The sequence below is a fragment of the Mytilus californianus genome, unplaced genomic scaffold (genome assembly GCF_021869535.1).
Source record: "Mytilus californianus isolate M0D057914Y unplaced genomic scaffold, xbMytCali1.0.p SCAF_8, whole genome shotgun sequence".
Classification (NCBI taxonomy): domain Eukaryota; kingdom Metazoa; phylum Mollusca; class Bivalvia; order Mytilida; family Mytilidae; genus Mytilus; species Mytilus californianus.
This window is the reverse complement of record NW_026262734.1, coordinates 6016475-6035281: the sequence shown is the minus strand read 5'-3', so window position 1 is coordinate 6035281 and position 18807 is coordinate 6016475. Positions and strand designations below refer to the sequence as shown.

At 33.0% G+C, this 18807-nt stretch overlaps 1 protein-coding gene across 1 annotated transcript; it reads left to right on the top strand.

Annotated features, from left to right (window-relative positions):
• Nucleotides 1–1464: 1464 nt before the first annotated feature.
• On the top strand, nucleotides 1465–17976 carry LOC127711039 (uncharacterized). Its single transcript, XM_052216988.1, has 5 exons — nucleotides 1465–2209; nucleotides 4565–4690; nucleotides 9629–9764; nucleotides 14698–14901; nucleotides 16404–17976. The coding sequence occupies exons 1-5, from the start codon at nucleotides 1497–1499 to the stop codon at nucleotides 16602–16604; spliced, it is 1380 nt and encodes a 459-aa protein (XP_052072948.1). The 5' UTR covers nucleotides 1465–1496; the 3' UTR covers nucleotides 16605–17976.
• Nucleotides 17977–18807: the final 831 nt, after the last annotated feature.

The window sequence follows — 18807 nt, the reverse complement described above, 5'->3', positions numbered from 1 at the left end:
GTTTCTATTTTTCCAAACTTTCAGTCTCGCGCGTACTCGATGAAAGTTATTTCGAAACACGTGTCTCGATCGTACCTTATCACTAGATCTTGTATTGAAAGATGTTTCATTTTTAACAAAACTAGTATGTAGTAAATAATTTGGGCATATATTGTTAAAAATGTTGAAAACATGATTGAGTCTTAGTTGTTTGACTCTATTACTAATATTTAAAAAGCCCAATTTCTTAAATTCAATATATGTCACAATCTTTCTGGGATGTAATTGCAGAATAAATCTCACAATCTTATTTTGTGCCACTTGAAGTTTATTCTTCATTTGTTTTGATATACCTTCATACCAGCATGCACATGCATAGTCAAAATGACATTGAATCAGAGAAGAGCACAATGTTTTCCTAGATTGAAAATTTAGACACTCTTTGTTTCTATATAATAATTTAAGCCTTTGATTGACTTTTTTTCACTAGAGTTGACAATAAAATCACCAGTTAGAAACTGATCAATTATTATTCCCAAATATTTTACAAAAGTTTTGGATTCAATATTAATACCATTACACGAGATAGCAATATCACCCGGTATTAAACACCGAAGTTTTCGACCAGGACCAAAAATTATACTCTCCGTCTTTCCCAAATGTAGGGACAATTTATTGTCAGTTAACCAATCATGGCATGATTCCAGCATTCTGGATAATTTATGCGAGATGACCCCAGGGTCTATATGGGAAAATAAAATTGCATATATCAAAACTTTACAATCTGAGTCGATGCTAGTTTGAACATCATTGACATAGATCAAAAACAATAGTGGACCCAGTATGCTACCTTGAGGGACACCACATGTAATATAACATACTTCTGAAATCACCCCATTTACATGCACTTACAACCTGTTTTCTGTTTGTCAAATATGACTCAAACCAAGGTATAGATCTAACCCCAATTACTTCTAATTTGTCACATAATATCTTGTGATCTACTGTGTCAAACGTCTTCTGTAGGTCTAATAGGACCATGCATGCCTGTAAAAAGACCTAATTTGGCTGTTTGAGTTTTAATGGATAGTTGTCTCATTGGCACTCATACCACATCTTCTTATTTATATGTCAGTTACTTTGTTAATATAAATCAGTTGTTTTTACTTGCTCATTTTGATATTACGTACAGTGCCGTTAGTTTGTTTGTTTGTTTTTCGCAAGGACGTATATTAGAGTGTTAGTTATACGTCCTTGGTTTTTCGTTCCTAAAAATTGTAACTATTAAAGCGTATGATCTGACCATAACTGTAAATGATGTAAATAGCACACACCTATACAGTTTTCATTTGTTGAATCACACATATATAAAACTTTTGAATTTAAGCACCCCCTCACACTATGTAAATATCCTAGTAAATATATTTGAGTGGGAGTGCTCCGATATATAACGGAGGATCTTACCTGTACAGAACAGAATACTGGTTCCTCTCCCCTTACTTATAGACCCTTCAGCCATGGACGAACGAGTTAGAGCAACCTCTAGAGTTTGTACGATAAAACGGAAGTATTCTGGATATGAAGAAGCATCAGAGGAAAGCAGCAATGCACCGAACGCGCAAATTCTAAAAGGAAAAGATGTTATAGAGCCAAAAACTAAGCGAACGGCGTCCCTCTCAGTGCCTGAGCCACCATCAGAACCCCATTCATCGCCTAACAGTAACAGCAAAGATATGGGATCTTATACAGATTCATGCAGTAAAACCACGGATTTATCCACTGACAATATGGGAAGAGAGTCTAGTCTTAATTTGCCTCCAAATACAAGCAGTTTGAACGTTGATTCTTCTGAGCAAAGCACTAGTGTTGAAAGTATTTACAATATCGCTATGACTGGTTCAACTGACCTGAGTGTTCTGCTTCATCTTGGTTTTGGTGATGTATACACAGCTTTAAGAAACCAAGATTTGAAAAGCCGTATACTTGAAGAATGTATCAATTTTGCTTTTGATAAGTACTTTTTTAATGGAGACAACTATACAGTTGTTACAGATATAAATAAATTGGCCACAGCCAAAGTTAATTTCAACGAATTAAGCAAGCCCGTTGAAAGTTCAATGTTGTATCAATATTTTGTGAAAGAAGATAAAGGATGTTGCTATGAACATTTCAAAGACCAAGATGGAAATCAACTAGACAGGAAAACTTTGTACAGAAACACATGCTCATTGTAAGAACTATTAAGAATTATTCAATGAATCAGATGATTATTAGATTTATATTCTTTACTATACAAGTTGTCAGCTGATCTTTGTGCTCATTTCTTATATCCCCTCCTATGATATAGGAATCAGTCTGTCTGTCAGTCTGTCCATGTGCCTTTCAAGTGCAACTCCTAATTGGCTTATCAGGTTTTGATGAAACTTTACAAAATTGTAGTTTACTATCTGCAGATGTGCATGAAGGAATATGGTTGCTGTCCAAATATTTCAAAAGGGGAATAATTTTACTTGTACTCTTAAAGCAGGAATATCACACTGAGAGGTCACTCACTGTTCATTTTTCACTCGAGTTGTCCATGTTGTCTCCCTTTAATATTTTTTTTTAACTTTTTCCAAACAATAGGTCTACATGACCCTTTCAGATTTATTTTGGTGATTATTTGAAATTTCAATGGGTATGATGTAGCTTGAGAATATTACATGTACATTGTATCATGTGTTTTATATAGAAATAAGAAGATGTGGTATGAGTGCCAATGAGACAACTCTCCATCCAAGTCACAATGTGTAAAAGTATACATGTAAGACCCCTTTTATATAAAAATAAGAAGATGTTGTATGATTGCCAATGAGACAACTCTCCACAAGAAACCAAAATGACACAGAAATTAACAACTATAGGTCATCATATGGCCTTCAACAATGAGCAAAACCCATACCGCATAGTCAGCTATTAAAGGCCCTGAATTGACAAATGTAAAACTATTCAAACGAGAAAACTAACGGCCTGATTTATGTACAAAATAATGAACGAAAAATAAATATGATATACAGCAACAAACGACAACCACTGAATTACAGGCTCCTGACTTGGTACAGGCACATACAGAAAGTGGTTAAACATGTTAGCGGGCGCCCAACCCTCCCCCTAGACTTGTTTAGAATTGAACTGATCTCAGATGAATCTATTTCAAACATGTTAAAAAGACCATTTCACAATTTCTTTTGCAACAGAAAGATCATTGATCAATCTTTTTAAATCCGGTGCATTTACACTGTAGATAGAAAAGTTTCATTCTTACCTCATTTTCTTAGATGATTTCAAGTTAAATTTTTGAAAGAAAATTTGATCACAGAAGATCTTTCCAAAAAAGTGGTCTATTTAGTTGTATTCTGAATCTGGAGGTACAAACAATGTAGACCTTGGTTGGAGATTACAATTACTATAACATGTATAAGAAAGATGGATCTTATGTAGTTTGATCTAAAAAAGATCAATTTATTGGACTGGTGTAAACAGGACCTAAACAACATGTTTGTAATGTATTTTAATTCTTTTCAGGTCTTGGAAACAAAACAGTCTGACGATAATGGCAACTTCTAAAAATACTACTGTAAATTCAGAAATTATTGTGTGCATTTATTTTTGCGATTTTTTAGGAATGGACAAAAATGCGAGATAAATTATTGACGTTTTGGGAAAATTGGTATACAGATATATGTATCGGAATCAGAATGCAAGTTCTTATTAAAGCGATACTCACCCAGTCCCATAATTCGCATTAATAAAAACTTCGCAATATTTTCTGAATTTACAGTATACCAATTTGGCATAATCATGTGTTAATATTGTCAAAATTTAAGAAAAGAAAGGTATTAAACATATCAGTGAATATGCACTCTAGGTCTTTTCATGAAACACCAGTTTAAAACTTTATGCTAAACATGAACTTGAGGTGTAAATGTGTAATACCACCATTGCTTTTCCCCTATTAGTCTTTGTTAAATTTGCACTTTTCAAAAAATTGTGCAGAATTTATCTTTGTTTCAAATAAAGAAATACTTAGCATGAGTAAAGTTTTATCCTGTCCAGTACTACAGACAAAATTTCACAAAACATTTCATCGCATATAAGATAATAACCATCACTGGAAATTAACCAATCAAATTTCCACCCCTTTCTTTCCTGTTTATAAGCTTTAGTATCCATGTAACCTCAAGTTTCCAAAATATTTTATAGAAACACCAAATAAAAAAAAGAATGGTGCTTTGAAACACCCAAGATATATGTTTATGACTCAGAATTTTTTTACTGCAATGAAATGTAAGATTAATTTCATACATTGAACTGTCAAATTCAAGGGAATATTTTTTTTAACCCTTTTTCGTATGCAACCGGATGTGACATACTATTATTTGGTGGTATTACACCTTAAACAGCATCAGACAAAGGCATTCCAATGATTTAATTGCTAGTTTATTTATAACTGTACAGTTTAATTTCTGTGAAGAAGATCCAGAACTTGATTCTTCGTTTACTGTCTTTGGCTATCTATAGAATAAGTAATCCTTTATATTTTCAGACTATATCCAAAGTTACAATTTTTTTCTGATAACCTACTGAATTTATTGGATGATGAAAAGAAAAGTGAAAGGAAGTACCACCAACTATTTATGTCGTTTGCTCTAATTTGTGGATTAAGGATTTTGTAAGTATAATAAGTCACATATAAAGATTGTTGTACAAAATGAAACTAGTTATCAGAAATAAATTATTTTACTATGGAAGTCACACTTATGTGTACATAAAAGGGAGAAGGTTTGGTACCATTAAAACGTATAGATTAGACCGTTGGTTTTCCCGTTTGAATGGTTTTACATTAGTAATTTTTGGGGCCCTTTATAGCTTGCTGTTCGGTGTGAGCCAATGCTCCCTGTTGAAGGCCGTACCTTGACCTATAATGGTTTACTTTTATAAATTGTTACTTGGATGGAGAGTTGTCTCATTGGCATTCATACCACATCTTCCTATATCTATATACAATATACAAAATGTATCTACATATTACCATAAAGAATGGTTTAAAGCCCACAAGAAGTTACCAGAAACAATATTTTGTAAATAAAATAGATAAAAGATACCAACTTACAGGATTTAGGCTTTTCATTCTAATGGATGTAATCTAATTAAATAACAATATAATAGCTTTAAAATATTATATAATAACAATTATAAACAAGGAAACTGTTTACTTTTCCGAGCATTTCAATGATAAAAGAATAATTTATAATTTAATTAAGTTTGGAGATAGTGGTCTCAGTTCTATTGTTTAATAAATATAACTAAATACCAAAAATCTAATCTTAAAAACAATGTATGTGAACTGAAATAATTTTGAATTCTGGAAAATTGATAAGAAATGTATGATGAATACTAACCGAATGTAGGGGGGTTAGTTAGTTCATACTGAAATATCAGTGAAAGTAGAATTAACCTTATTTAGTTGGGTTAGTTTTCATCATACATTTGTTATCAATTGTCGAGAATTCAAAATTATTCCAGATTCAAATAATTCCTTGTTTAAAGCATACTTCGATGCATTAGTATACATTACAACAGTCATGTAATAAGCACTTAACAGTTAAATACCAAATTTAAACAAGCATATTTGAAAATAACATATGCATTTGTGTACATGCAAACAACACATTAAGCACTTTCTAAAGCAGACATTACAATAAGCATAGCACACATAGATTCAACATAAAAAAACCTACCTCACAGGTTTTTGTGAAGGCTTGAAATACGTTAATATCAAATCACATCAGGTTGATGCCAACATGGTGCATCATCAAAATGATGAATAACTTTGAAACTTCAAAACCAAACTCCATAACAGAATATATAATAATACAATTTATGAAGACAAGAAAATGGTGACCATCTGAAAATAAACTTGCAGCCATTTCTCAGAAGCATCTGGTAGTGTGTCAATCATATCCATTACCATAGTGTTGTATTGTGCAACACAGTTCAGATTATTTTCAATCACAACACAATGACCTTGCCTGAGTGACTTTGGTTAAATTTTGTGTTTTGGTCTATTTTTCAAAAACCTATGGTAGTTCATCATTGATATTTCACCATTGCAGTGTTCTTTTAAAGTGCAATGCTGTAATAGTGTAATTTAATGTTTTTAATAGGCATTCCATTTATTCTTCTAAAACAGCAAAAATAAATGTTTACAAAAATAGAAACATGTTGCTACAGTGGGGTATCTTAAAGTTTCTTGAAGTCACATTTTTGTCGAGCCTTCGACTTTTGTCGAAAAAGTGAGACATAGCGATCCTACATTCCGTCGTCAGCAGCGGTGTCCACAAATATTCACTCTGTGGTTAAAGTTTTTGAAATTTTAATTACTTTCTTAAACTATCCTGGATTTCTACCAAACTTGGACAGAAGCTTGTTTATGATCATAAGATAGTATCCAGAAGTTAATTTTGTAAAAAAAATATCCTGTTTTTCCGTATTTTACTTATAAATGGACTTAGTTTTTCTGCCAGGAAACATTACTTTCACTCTGTGGTTAAAGTTTTTAAAATATTAATAACTTTCTTAAACTATCCTGGATTTCTACCAAACTTGGACAGAAGCTTGTTTATGATCATAAGATAGTATCCAGAAGTAAACTTTTAAAAAACAAAATTCCATTTTTTCGGTATTTAACTTATAAATGGACTTAGGTTTTCTGCCAGGAAACATCACATTCACTCTGTGGTTAAAGTTTTTAAAATTTTAATAACTTTCTTAAACTATCCTGGATTTGTACCAAACTTGGTCAGAAGCTTGTTTATGATCAAAAGCTAGTACCTAGAAGGAAATTTTGTGAAAATTTTGTACCTATTTATCCGCATTTTACTTATAAATGGACTTAGTTTTTCTTCCAGTTAACATTACATACAGTCTGCAGTTAAAGATTTAAAACATTTATTAGATTCATAAACTATCCTGGATTTTTACCAAACTTGGACAGAGGTTTCTTACAATCAAAAGATAGTATTGAAAGGAATATTGTTATTATTTTTTTTCCTCATTTTTGTTGAGCCTTCGATTAACAGCAAAAGTAGGCGAGACACTGGGTTTCGCGGAACCCTTATAAATTTTCTAGTTTTGTATAGCTTTTTGAAATTGTGCAAGCAAAATAAATTTATAAAGTTTGTTTATATAACTTCAGTGATGGACCAGACACATCTTCCTCATTAAAGTCTAATCTGTTTATGTAACTTCAGTGATGGACCAGACACATCTTCCTCATTAAAGTCTAATCTGTTTATATAACTTCAGTGATGGATCAGACACATCTTCCTCATTAAAGTCTAATCTGTTTATGTAACTTCAGTGATGGATCGGACACATCTTCCTCATTAAAGTTTAATCTGTTGATATAACTTCAGTGATGGATCAGACACATCTTCCTCATTAAAGTCTAATCTGTTTATGTAACTTCAGTGATGGACCAGACACATCTTCCTCATTAAGGTCTGATCTGTATTTAGTGATGGACCAGACACATCTTCCTCATTAAAGTCTAATCTGTATTTATAACTTCAGTGATGGACCAGACACATCTTCCTCATTAAAGTCTAATCTGTATTAATAACTTCAGTGATGGATCAGACACATCTTCCTCATTAAAGTCTAACCTGTATTTATAACTTCAGTGATGGATCAGACACATCTTCCTCATTAAAGTCTAATCTGTTTATATAACTTCAGTGATGGACCAGACACATCTTCCTCATTAAAGTCTAATCTGTATTTATAACTTCAGTGATGGACCAGACACATCTTCCTCATTAAAGTCTAATCTGTTTATATAACTTTAGTGATGGATCAGACACATCTTCCTCATTAAAGTCTAATCTGTATTTATAACTTCAGTGATGGATCAGACACATCTTCCTCATTAAAGTCTAATCTGTTTATATAACTTCAGTGATGGACCAGACACATCTTTCTCATTAAAGTCTAATCTGTTTATATAACTTCAGTGATGGATCAGACGCATCTTCCTCATTAAAGTCTAATCTGTTTATATAACTTCAGTGATGGACCAGACACATCTTCCTCATTAAAGTCTAATCTGTTTATGTAACTTCAGTGATGGATCAGACACATCTTCCTCATTAAAGTCTAATCTGTTTATGTAACTTCAGTGATGGATCAGACACATCTTCCTCATTAAAGTCTAATCTGTATTTATAACTTCAGTGATGGACCAGACACATCTTCCTCATTAAAGTCTAATCTGTATTTATAACTTCAGTGATGGACCAGACATATCTTCCTCATTAAAGTCTAATCTGTTTATATAACTTCAGTGATGGATCAGACACATCTTCCTCATTAAAGTCTAATCTGTATTTATAACTTCAGTGATGGATCAGACACATCCACCTCATTAAAGTCTAATCTGTATTTATAACTTCAGTGATGGACCAGACACATCTTCCTCATTAAAGTCTAATCTGTATTTATAACTTCAGTGATGGACCAGACATATCTTCCTCATTAAAGTCTAATCTGTTTATATAACTTCAGTGATGGATCAGACACATCTTCCTCATTAAAGTCTAATCTGTATTTGTAACTTCAGTGATGGATCAGACACATCTTTCTCATTAAAGTCTAATCTGTTTATATAACTTCAGTGATGGACCAGACACATCTTTTTCATTAAAGTCTAATCTGTTTATATAACTTCAGTGATGGACCATACACATCTTCCTCATTAAAGTCTAATCTGTTTATATAACTTCAATGATGAATTAGACACATCTTCCTCATTAAAGTCTAATCTGTATTTATTACTTCAGTGATGGATCAGACACATCTTCCTCATTAAAGTCTAATCTGTTTATATAACTTCAATGATGAATCAGACACATCTTCCTCATTAAAGTCTAATCTGTATTTATTACTTCAGTGATGGATCAGACACATCTTCCTCATTAAAGTCTTATCTGTTTATATAACTTCAGTGATGGACCAGACACATCTTCCTCATTAAAGTCTAATCTGTTTATGTAACTTCAGTGATGGACAAGACACATCTTCCCCATTAAAGTCTAATCTGTATTTATAACTTCAATGATGGACCAGACACATCTTCCTCATTAAAGTCTAATCTGTTTATGTAACTTCAGTGATGGACAAGACACATCTTCCCCATTAAAGTCTAATCTGTATTTATAACTTCAGTGATGGACAAGACACATCTTCCCCATTAAAGTCTAATCTGTATTTATAACTTCAGTGATGGATCAGACACATCTTCCTCATTAAAGTCTAATCTGTATTTATAACTTCAGTGATGGACCAGACACATCTTCCTCATTAAAGTCTAATCTGTTTATATAACTTTAGTGATGGACCAGACACATCTTCCTCATTAAAGTCTAATCTGTATTTGTAACTTCAGTGATGGAACAGACACATCTTCCTCATTAAAGTCTAATCTGTATTTATAACTTCAGTGATGGACCAGACACATCTTCCTCATTAAAGTCTAATCTGTATTTATAACTTCAGTGATGGACCAGACACATCTTCCTCATTAAAGTCTAATCTGTATTTATAACTTCAGTGATGGATCAGACACATCTTCCTCATTAAAGTCTAATCAGAAGACATCTACTCCTGATGCATTAGTAAAAGGTTTTGGCATTTATAAGGATACAGATGGATCACACTTTGTCACTAAAGTTGTTGCTGTCGTTGAGGTAAGATAGAATGTAAAAATTGCAATAAGGAATACCTTGGGATAAATGTGACATTGGTAAATAAAAAGTAACATATATAACTGAAACATGAAATTTGACCAATATTACATTTACAATTTGTATATTATATTATCTCAAAGCTATATTATAATAGATAGACAAAAAACTTTGATTAGCAAAGTTGATCAACAATTGATAATTTCCTAAAAGTTTCATGTCCAAAATTGTCAGATGACTTGTTATAGGAGTTATTGCCCTTCATTGGTTGTTTTTTGGAAACTAATTGTTTTTGGTTGTTTTTTGGAAACCTATTGTATTAGCTATTTTCTAACTATAAGGCCAATTAAAATTTATCAATAGATTTTCATCCCCGCCCGCCTCGATTTTTTTGATTTTTAAACATTTCCGGATTTTGTTCATTTCCGTTACCGGTAACCGCCAATAATTCCATTTCATCTCATCATATTTGTGTTGCATACCTATGCATATGCTTCGTTTTATGAGAGTTACAAATCATAGCTTAGAAAGCAAAATAAATTTGATCTAGGTAGTCTAAAAGAGAAATTTCTCCACGTTTTTGCTATTTACTAAAAATAGGTTTCTAAAGCGGCAATTACATGTAAAACAGTGGTTGCCAATCAAAAAGATTAATTCAAGAATTCAAAAAATAATGTAGAATTCCTTATATATACATGATATAAGCTTATTATTACCCTTGTATATGAACAACACGTCACAAAAGGGTAAAGGAGGAAATAAAAAAAAATAAAATCCTCCCACCCGCCCCATTTAAAAAAAAAAAATCTGGATGAAAATCTACTGATTAATTTTAGTTGGCCTAATGGATAGACTCAAACTTTAAAAACCTACATCAAAAATGTTCAGCAGTAGGTTTACATAAAAGTTATGACTAAAGTTGTCGGAGGGCTAACAATAGAAGTTGTCGCCCTTAAATATCTTCTTTCTTTTATTTTACCATTTTATGCATTTGTAGCTTGTATAAACATGATAAAGGTAGACATAGACTTTAAATTGCAAAAATGATAAGCAATAGAAGATTGGTTACATGGACTATTGCTTTTTATGCCTCCACAAGTTATCTGGGGCATATAATTTTACCCTTGTCCGTCATTCAGTCTTTCTGTCTTTCTGTTATTCTGTAACACTTCAGTTTCAGGACTTTCTTCTTAACAACTTGACATATTGAATTGATTTATGATAAACAAGTGTATATTGATGAGTTACAGATAGAGTTTAAGTTTTGTTCTGGTTTATCGACTTTTTTGTCTCGCCTGCGAGACATAGGTGTTGCTTATCTGGCGGCATCGTCATTGTCCAATTCAACAATTGTTAAATTTTCTGCTTATATGTCAGTAAGATAGGAACTATTTGTGATAGATCTATAATATTTCTATCAAGTTGCATAACCATCAGTTCATATCAGTTTGACAACTATTTCCAGGCCCTGCCCCCTAGGTCATGGTCCAGTGACTGAATTAATTAGCAATTTTCTATGTAACGTTTTTTGCTTAAATCAGTTTGATAGACACTACTTGTGATAGATCTATGATATTTTGTAAAAATTGCATTGCTATCAGTACATATCAGTTTGACGACTATTTCAAGGCCCTGCCCCCTAGGTCACCATCCAGTGACTTTGAATTAACTAGCAATGTTGCTGTCCATCAGATTGTCTTTTTTAGAATTTCTGCCGTTAGGCGAGATATATCACTGTATGAACAGTTAATTGTCCTCGCTGCAATACTTACCAAAAGGTTTATATCTGACACCAGTCTTTTGGACAAGTTTGAAAATCAGCACTGATTAACCATCTATGCTGGAGTTATGCCCCTTTGAATGTAAATTACATTGAAAATCGCCTTGTAATGGCTTTCATGCAAATAAATGGTTTTGTGGGGGACATTAGAAGGCTGTTCTTTTATGGTATACAGGTGTATAGTTCTAGATCAAGTTTAAGTTTGATTCAGTTCATTGATTTTTATTAAGTCATTTATTGTCTTTCCGGCAACAAAAGGGTGAGTTGCAGAATGCTAGACATAGGTATAACAATCTGGGGTCAGAGTTTCCTTCTGTCATATGTCCATTGTCCTTGTCCTTTCATGGTTCAGTGACTGCTTGAAAAAAAAATTATATTTTTTATACGACCGCAAAAAATTTGTGTTAGTATAATGCTATCATGTCGTCGTCGTCCAAAGACACATTAGGTTTCCAGACAATAACTTTAGTTTAAGTGAATGGATCCCTATGAAATTTCACCAGAAGGTTCAATACCACTAAAGGAAGGTTGGGATTGATTTTGGGGGTTATGGTACCAACAGTTTAGGAATTTGGGGCCAAAAAGAAGCATTTTTGTAGTTTCTGGACAATAACTTGTGTAAGTGTATGGATCTCTCTGAAATTGTACCACAAGGTTCCATATCACAAAGGGAAGGCTGGGATTGAGTTTGGGGGTAATTGCCCCAAACCTTCAGGAATTCAGGGCAAAAAAAGGGGCCAAAAACAAGCATTTTTGTAGTTTCCGGACAATAACTTGGGTGTAAGTGTATGGATCTCTCTGAAATTGTACTACAAGGTTCCATACCACAAAGGGAAGGCTGGGATTGACTTTCGGGGGTTATTGTCCTAAACGATAAGAAATAAGTGTCTCTAGTTTCCAGAATTTTTTTTGGATTTTTTTTTCATAATTTTTTGTTTTTTTCCCCCAAAAATTTTCCACTTTTACATTGTTTATTTCTGATTTATATATAAAAGCAACAAATAATGATATGGTAGGAGATACACACCAAACAGTGTGTGTAAATTATTATATATAACAGATTAACTAAGTATTGTTCAACAGCACAGTATTGCGCAATAGCAAGAAATCTTCAATTGAAAATGGGGACCTTGGTGGCCGAGTGGTCTAAGTAGTTACTACTGTAATCACTAGCCAGTCAAACTGAGGTTGTGAGTTTAAACCCTGCTCGTGCGGGTGCACTCGAATCCGATCTTAATTGACTAGGATTGTCAGTTTTCCTATCGAAGGTCGTTGGTTTTCTCTGGGCACTCCGGCTTCCTCCACCATTGCACCAATAAAAACTGGCCGCCACGAAATAGCCCAAAAGCGGTGCTGAAAAGTGGCGTTAAAACACCAAAAATCAAAATCAATCAAATCAATTGAAAATGAATACAAATCTTTTACCAATTTCAATGGGATTAATTTAAAGTCTTTAATTTTTGGGGGTTCTAATATGTATTACTATTTTGTAGATTTGGCCCCATTTTAAATTGGTCTACATTGAAGTCCAAAGGGGCCAAAATTAAACTTTGTTTGATTTCATCAAATACTGAATTATTGCGGCTCTATGATATGCTGAATCTTATTGTGTTATTGTGCATTTAGATTTTTTATTATGGGCCCTGTTTTCAAATTAGTCCATATTGAGGATTGAAGGGTCCAAAATTCAACTTTGTTTGATTTCAACTAAAATTAAATTTTTGGTGTTTTTTTATATGCTGAATCTAACCACGTTGTTAGATTTTGGATCTCAGACCATACTAGGTAAATTAAATGTCCCATTTCAAATTTTTAAGATCTTTGACCACATTTATTTTGTGTCAGAAACTCATATTGTGTCCAAACTTGCCCCAACTGTTCAGGGTTCGACCTCTGCGGTCGTATCAGGCTGCTTGGCGAAGCTTTTTATTTGAAAAGTGAAAAACTTATTATGAGTAATAGTATAACTATATTTGGTATATGGGTTCCTTGCAATGTCTACATGTCCATCAGTAGTGTTCACCTGACCTCGACCTCATTTCATGGATCAGTGATCAAGGTTAAAGTTGCATGGTCAAGTCCGTATCCCAGATACTATAAGCAATAAGTCAATTATATTTATTGTATTGAATGATTGTAAGGTGTACATGTCATACTGACAGGTTTCATCTGACTTTGACTTTAATTTCATGGTTTATTGGACAATGTTTAGTTTTTATGGTTTGGTCTATTTCTCAAATATTATAAGCAATAGGTCAATTATATTTGATGTATTGAAGGATTGTAAGGTGTACATGTCTGTCAGACAGGGTTCATATGACCTTGACCTCATTTTCATGGTTCATTTGTCAATGACAAGTTTTTGTAATTTTGTCAGTGTATCAGATACCATAAGCAAAGCTGCAAAAGGTCAGCTATATTTGGTGTATGGAATGATTGTAAGGTGTACATGTCTGTCTGACATGGTTCATCTGACTGTGACCTTATTTTCATAGAACATTGAAAATGTTAGTTTATGTCATACTTGTAGTAAAACCTTCATATTTGTATTTTGTGTAATGGATGGATACCCATATCCTTTGTTTTTCTATTATATTACATATCTTGCACATGAATTTATTGACAAGTAAAACAGGCAAGGCATTTCACCTTGTGCACTCTTGTATTTTTAAATTATTTATAACATGTATAACTTAAATCCAAATTTAGTAAGTTTCATGCTGATTTATTTGCACAAGATGTCTTGTATGACAGTTTATCTGATCATGACATCATTTTAATTGTTTATTGACCAACATTAAGTTTAAGAGATTGTGTCTGTTTCTCATGTGTAGTAGGTCTACTATATTGAATGATTCCTCCTGCTTTGAGAGTATAATTTGAATTATCTTTACTTCCAATTTTTAGACAGTAATAGTATTCCTTCATGCCCAGGTTCATGGATGGACAGACTGACAGACAAAAGGACAAGGTGATTCCTATATACCCCCACCCCCTAAAAAAAATTGTTTTGCAGGGAGTATGATAAGATGACTTATTTTGTCTCAAGAATTGTCTGTATGTCCAATTAGAGCTCATGTTTAGCTTTTTAAGCATATCAGTAAAAAGTAAATGAAATAAAGTGAAGGGTTGTCTGAGATTGTTTTGCATTTACAGGCAAAAAGAATATATGGAAAGGAGGATGAAGAAAGAAGGGCTAACAATTTGAGGAATAGAACAATAGTACCTCATCAATGTGCTAGTCATGTAGATGACCATGTTAAAGCTCAACACATTGGAGAGATGTTAGTAGTTGTCCAGTCTGGTCAGTCATTATTTGGATTTAGAGGAATATATGGATTACTTGTTCAAGAAACAAAGGTAAGTCACGACCAAACATTTTTTACATCGAGTGTACATCAAGTGCTGTAATTTTTAAAAACATTTACTTCACTAAACCAACTTATTTTTGTGGATACTTTATTTTGCAATTAGCCCTTTCTATCCTACTTTGGGGCGATTTTATTTTGTGATTTTCAAATTTACTTGATGTAGTTTTATAAGGAAAGATCCACGATTTACATTTGCTTTATTTTTCTACTTGCGAAAATAAATCGCTCTCGAAAAATAAACATCTTTTGAGTAGACTACTGACGACGCTGGTCTCTAGGACTTCCCCAAAACACAACAGAAATAATGGATCTAGGAATTACCATATGAGTGAGTTCAGAAGTGTTTTTTGGGGGTAAAGATTGCATAAAATGCAATCAAAACCCTATGGTACTGACTTGATATCTAAATCTTCCAAGGTTTATCACTACTTTTTGAGATACACAAAATATAATGCATTGATCATAACATTCTAAACATCCTATCCATGAACATTTCCAGAAATTTATCAATGAAATATATGCTCAGATATTGAAGTTACAAAATGATGTTAAACTTGTCAAGAAAATTACATAACTTGTGTAAGGTGCAGGAATCTAATATCTGTTCTAAAAATATCAATGATGTCATTGTTAAAGTAATCTTTAAGATTGGAGTTATCTACCTTTGTCCATAATTGTAGTACATCCAATGCAAGGTTTAATTTGACTTCCCACTGATAAATTAAAGCAATCTTTACCCTTCAGTGCTTACAAGCACTTTGATTATCTTTATCACAACACATCATTGTGGGTTAGTACTTACATAACCAACACGACGGGTACCACATATGGAGCAGGATCTGCTTACCCTTCCGGAGCACCTGAGATCACCCCAGTTTGTGGTGGGGTTCGTTTTGCTCAGTCTTTAGTTTTCTATGTTGTGTTTTGTGTACTGTTGTTTGTCTTTTGGTCTTTTTCCTTTTTTTGCCATGGAGTTGTCAGTTTATTTTCGACTTCTGAGTTTGAATGTCCCTTTGGTATCTTTCGCCTCAATTTTAATAATTTGGAAAAATATTGGATAATTATAAATTATAGTTGATCATCTACACAAGATTGATTTTTATCGCATTAGTCATCACATCAAAAACATGAAAAGCAATTGACTGAAGTTGACCAATGATAATTTGTTTATCGCTATTTTGCCTATGACGTCATTGATGTTTACATTGACAACAGCATGTGCCTCCTTAGTTTGTAGCTAAAATATCTATTCTCACTACTGCGCTGAGAAAGGAAATTATCAGTCAGAAAGATCAGAACGAAATTTTCACAAAATACTGTTTGATAAACCTTGATATTGGATAAACCTGACAATTTTAGCAATTTATGCTCCTGGGAGCCTCTAGTGTGTATTTGTTAACCATTCAGGGGATATATTGTTGAGATTGAGAGGTTTTACACCAAAAGGTTATTTTTTATTCATTTATTTAATTTAATTTTATTTTGTTTTAGGTTACACTTGTGTATTATAGAGGCACAAAGGAATATTTCCAGCAAATTAGCCTGGGTAAACCAAAGTTAACTGCAGAAGTTTTATATAGCAATCATTTTAACATTCTAGCTAGAGATGGAAGAAGGACTCTTATTTCTTTGCTCATTGACATGGAAAACTTTACAAAGAGAGAAATGGAAAAGAAATACTGTAGGATGTAGTTTCTACCATACATAATTTTAATTTGTAATATTTGTTTGTAATATTTCCTTTTACAATGTATTGAGAATTCATTATTATTCTTTGGATACCAATTTTCGTGGATTTTGTAGGTACAGGTGAACCACAAATTTAAATGTTCAAAGATTAACTAATTTTCTATAGGCCTGTATTCAGACTTCGGGAAAAACACAATCAAGTACCCACATAAATGCAAGTTTTTTTCAATATACGAAAATTGCTATCCACGAATATAAATGAATCTACAGTATTTTTATACCCCACGCAACGAGTTGCGGAGGGTATAATGTTTTTGACCCGTCTGTCCGTCCGTCCGTCAGTCCGTCAGTCCTGTTTCTTGTCATCGCAACTCCTCTCAAACCACACAACAGAATTTCATGAAACCTTTTCAGATAATAAGGACATACTACGTAGATGTGCATATCGACAGGAAATTATGATTGAATTTTTTTTCCAGGAGTTATGCCCCTTTGAACTTATTTGCCCAATATACTACTGCAACCTTTTGTCATCGCAACTCCTCTCAAACCACACAACAGAATTTCATGAAACCTTTTCAGATAATAAGGACATACTACTTAGATGTGCATATCGACAGGAAATTACGATTCAATTTTTTTTCCAGGAGTTACGCCCCTTTGAACTTATTTGCCCAATATACTACTGCAACCTTTTGTCATCGCAACTCCTCTCAAACCACACAACAGAATTTCATGAAACCTTTTCAGATAATAAGGACATACTACATAGATGTGCATATCGACAGGAAATTACGATTCAATTTTTTTTCCAGGAGTTACACCCCTTAGAACAGATTTGTTGTCACTGAATTATAGATTTTAAGAAAATATGGCAATTTTTTGTTATTATCTTTAAAAATCATAAAATAAAAAAAAATAACCATTGGTGCAAGATTTACACAAAAAGTTGAGTTATTCCAGCTCTCATGAGCTTCTTGATAATGGTTTGTGAACTATGAGTCACAAAAGTGGTGCCAAAGACAGCCAAACCCCCAAAAACAAACTTTTTTATTTCTCGTTCCATGTTTTTCTTTCTGTGGATTCCTTATGACATTTCTATTTACTCCATTTGCAGTCAGATTTGAGATGGGTAAAAAGGGCTAAATAGCTTTTCATATTGGTTCATAGAATCTTTTATATTTTATCTTATTTAATCATCTTAAACCTGCTAATAATGTTCTCATTCCTCATTGCTTTTACAACATTTCCAAAATACTACCAAACATAATGGACTACAAATCATAAATCATATTTTCATATTTGATAAAAAAAACCTTCATTTTTATACTATAAATCAACCATTGAATTGAAAAATATTAAATATTAATTATTACTTCATGTTTATTTTTTCATAACATTTTATGCAGTTGTATTGAACATTGATCATTATACTTGACTTTTATACTAATGTATGTCATTTATATTGATGTTTGCATTGTGTTTTTCCAACGACTTTTTGTGTATGCTTTTTCTAAGATGAGGACCTCAAGGAAGACTAGTTATATAGCTTACTATGTAACCCTCAAAAGTATTGTTGTTGTTAGTGGTGTTGTTACAGCTCCTAGTTCCACATATCTCTTCATTAATATTATTTAACACTGCCGTTTTACAAATAGACATATCTATATCCAACATATTACTGTGTACGTATTTACTAGTGATAAATACCTGTATGACATCTGTAATCGTATTGATTCATGCTGCTGTATGACATCTGCGATCGTATTGATTCATGCTGCTGTATGAAATCTGTGGTCGTATTGATTCATGCTGCTGTCTGACATATGTGATCGTATTGCTTCATGATACATGCTGCCGTATGACATCTGCAGTCGGATTGATTCATGCTGCTGTATGACATTTGTGGTCTTATTGATTCATGCTGCTGTGATTCTAGGTGCTGTATGACAAATATGAGCGTATTGATTCATGCCGCTGTATGACATCCGTGGTCGTATTGATTCATGCTGCTGTATGACATTTGTGGTCGTATTGATTCATGCTGCTGTATGAAATCTGTGGTCGTATTGATTCATGCTGCTGTATAAGATCTGTGGTCGTATTGATTCATGCTGCTCTATGACATCTGTGGTCGTATTGATTCATGCTGATGTATGACATCCGTGGTCATATTGATTCGTGCTGCTGTATGTCATTTGTGGTT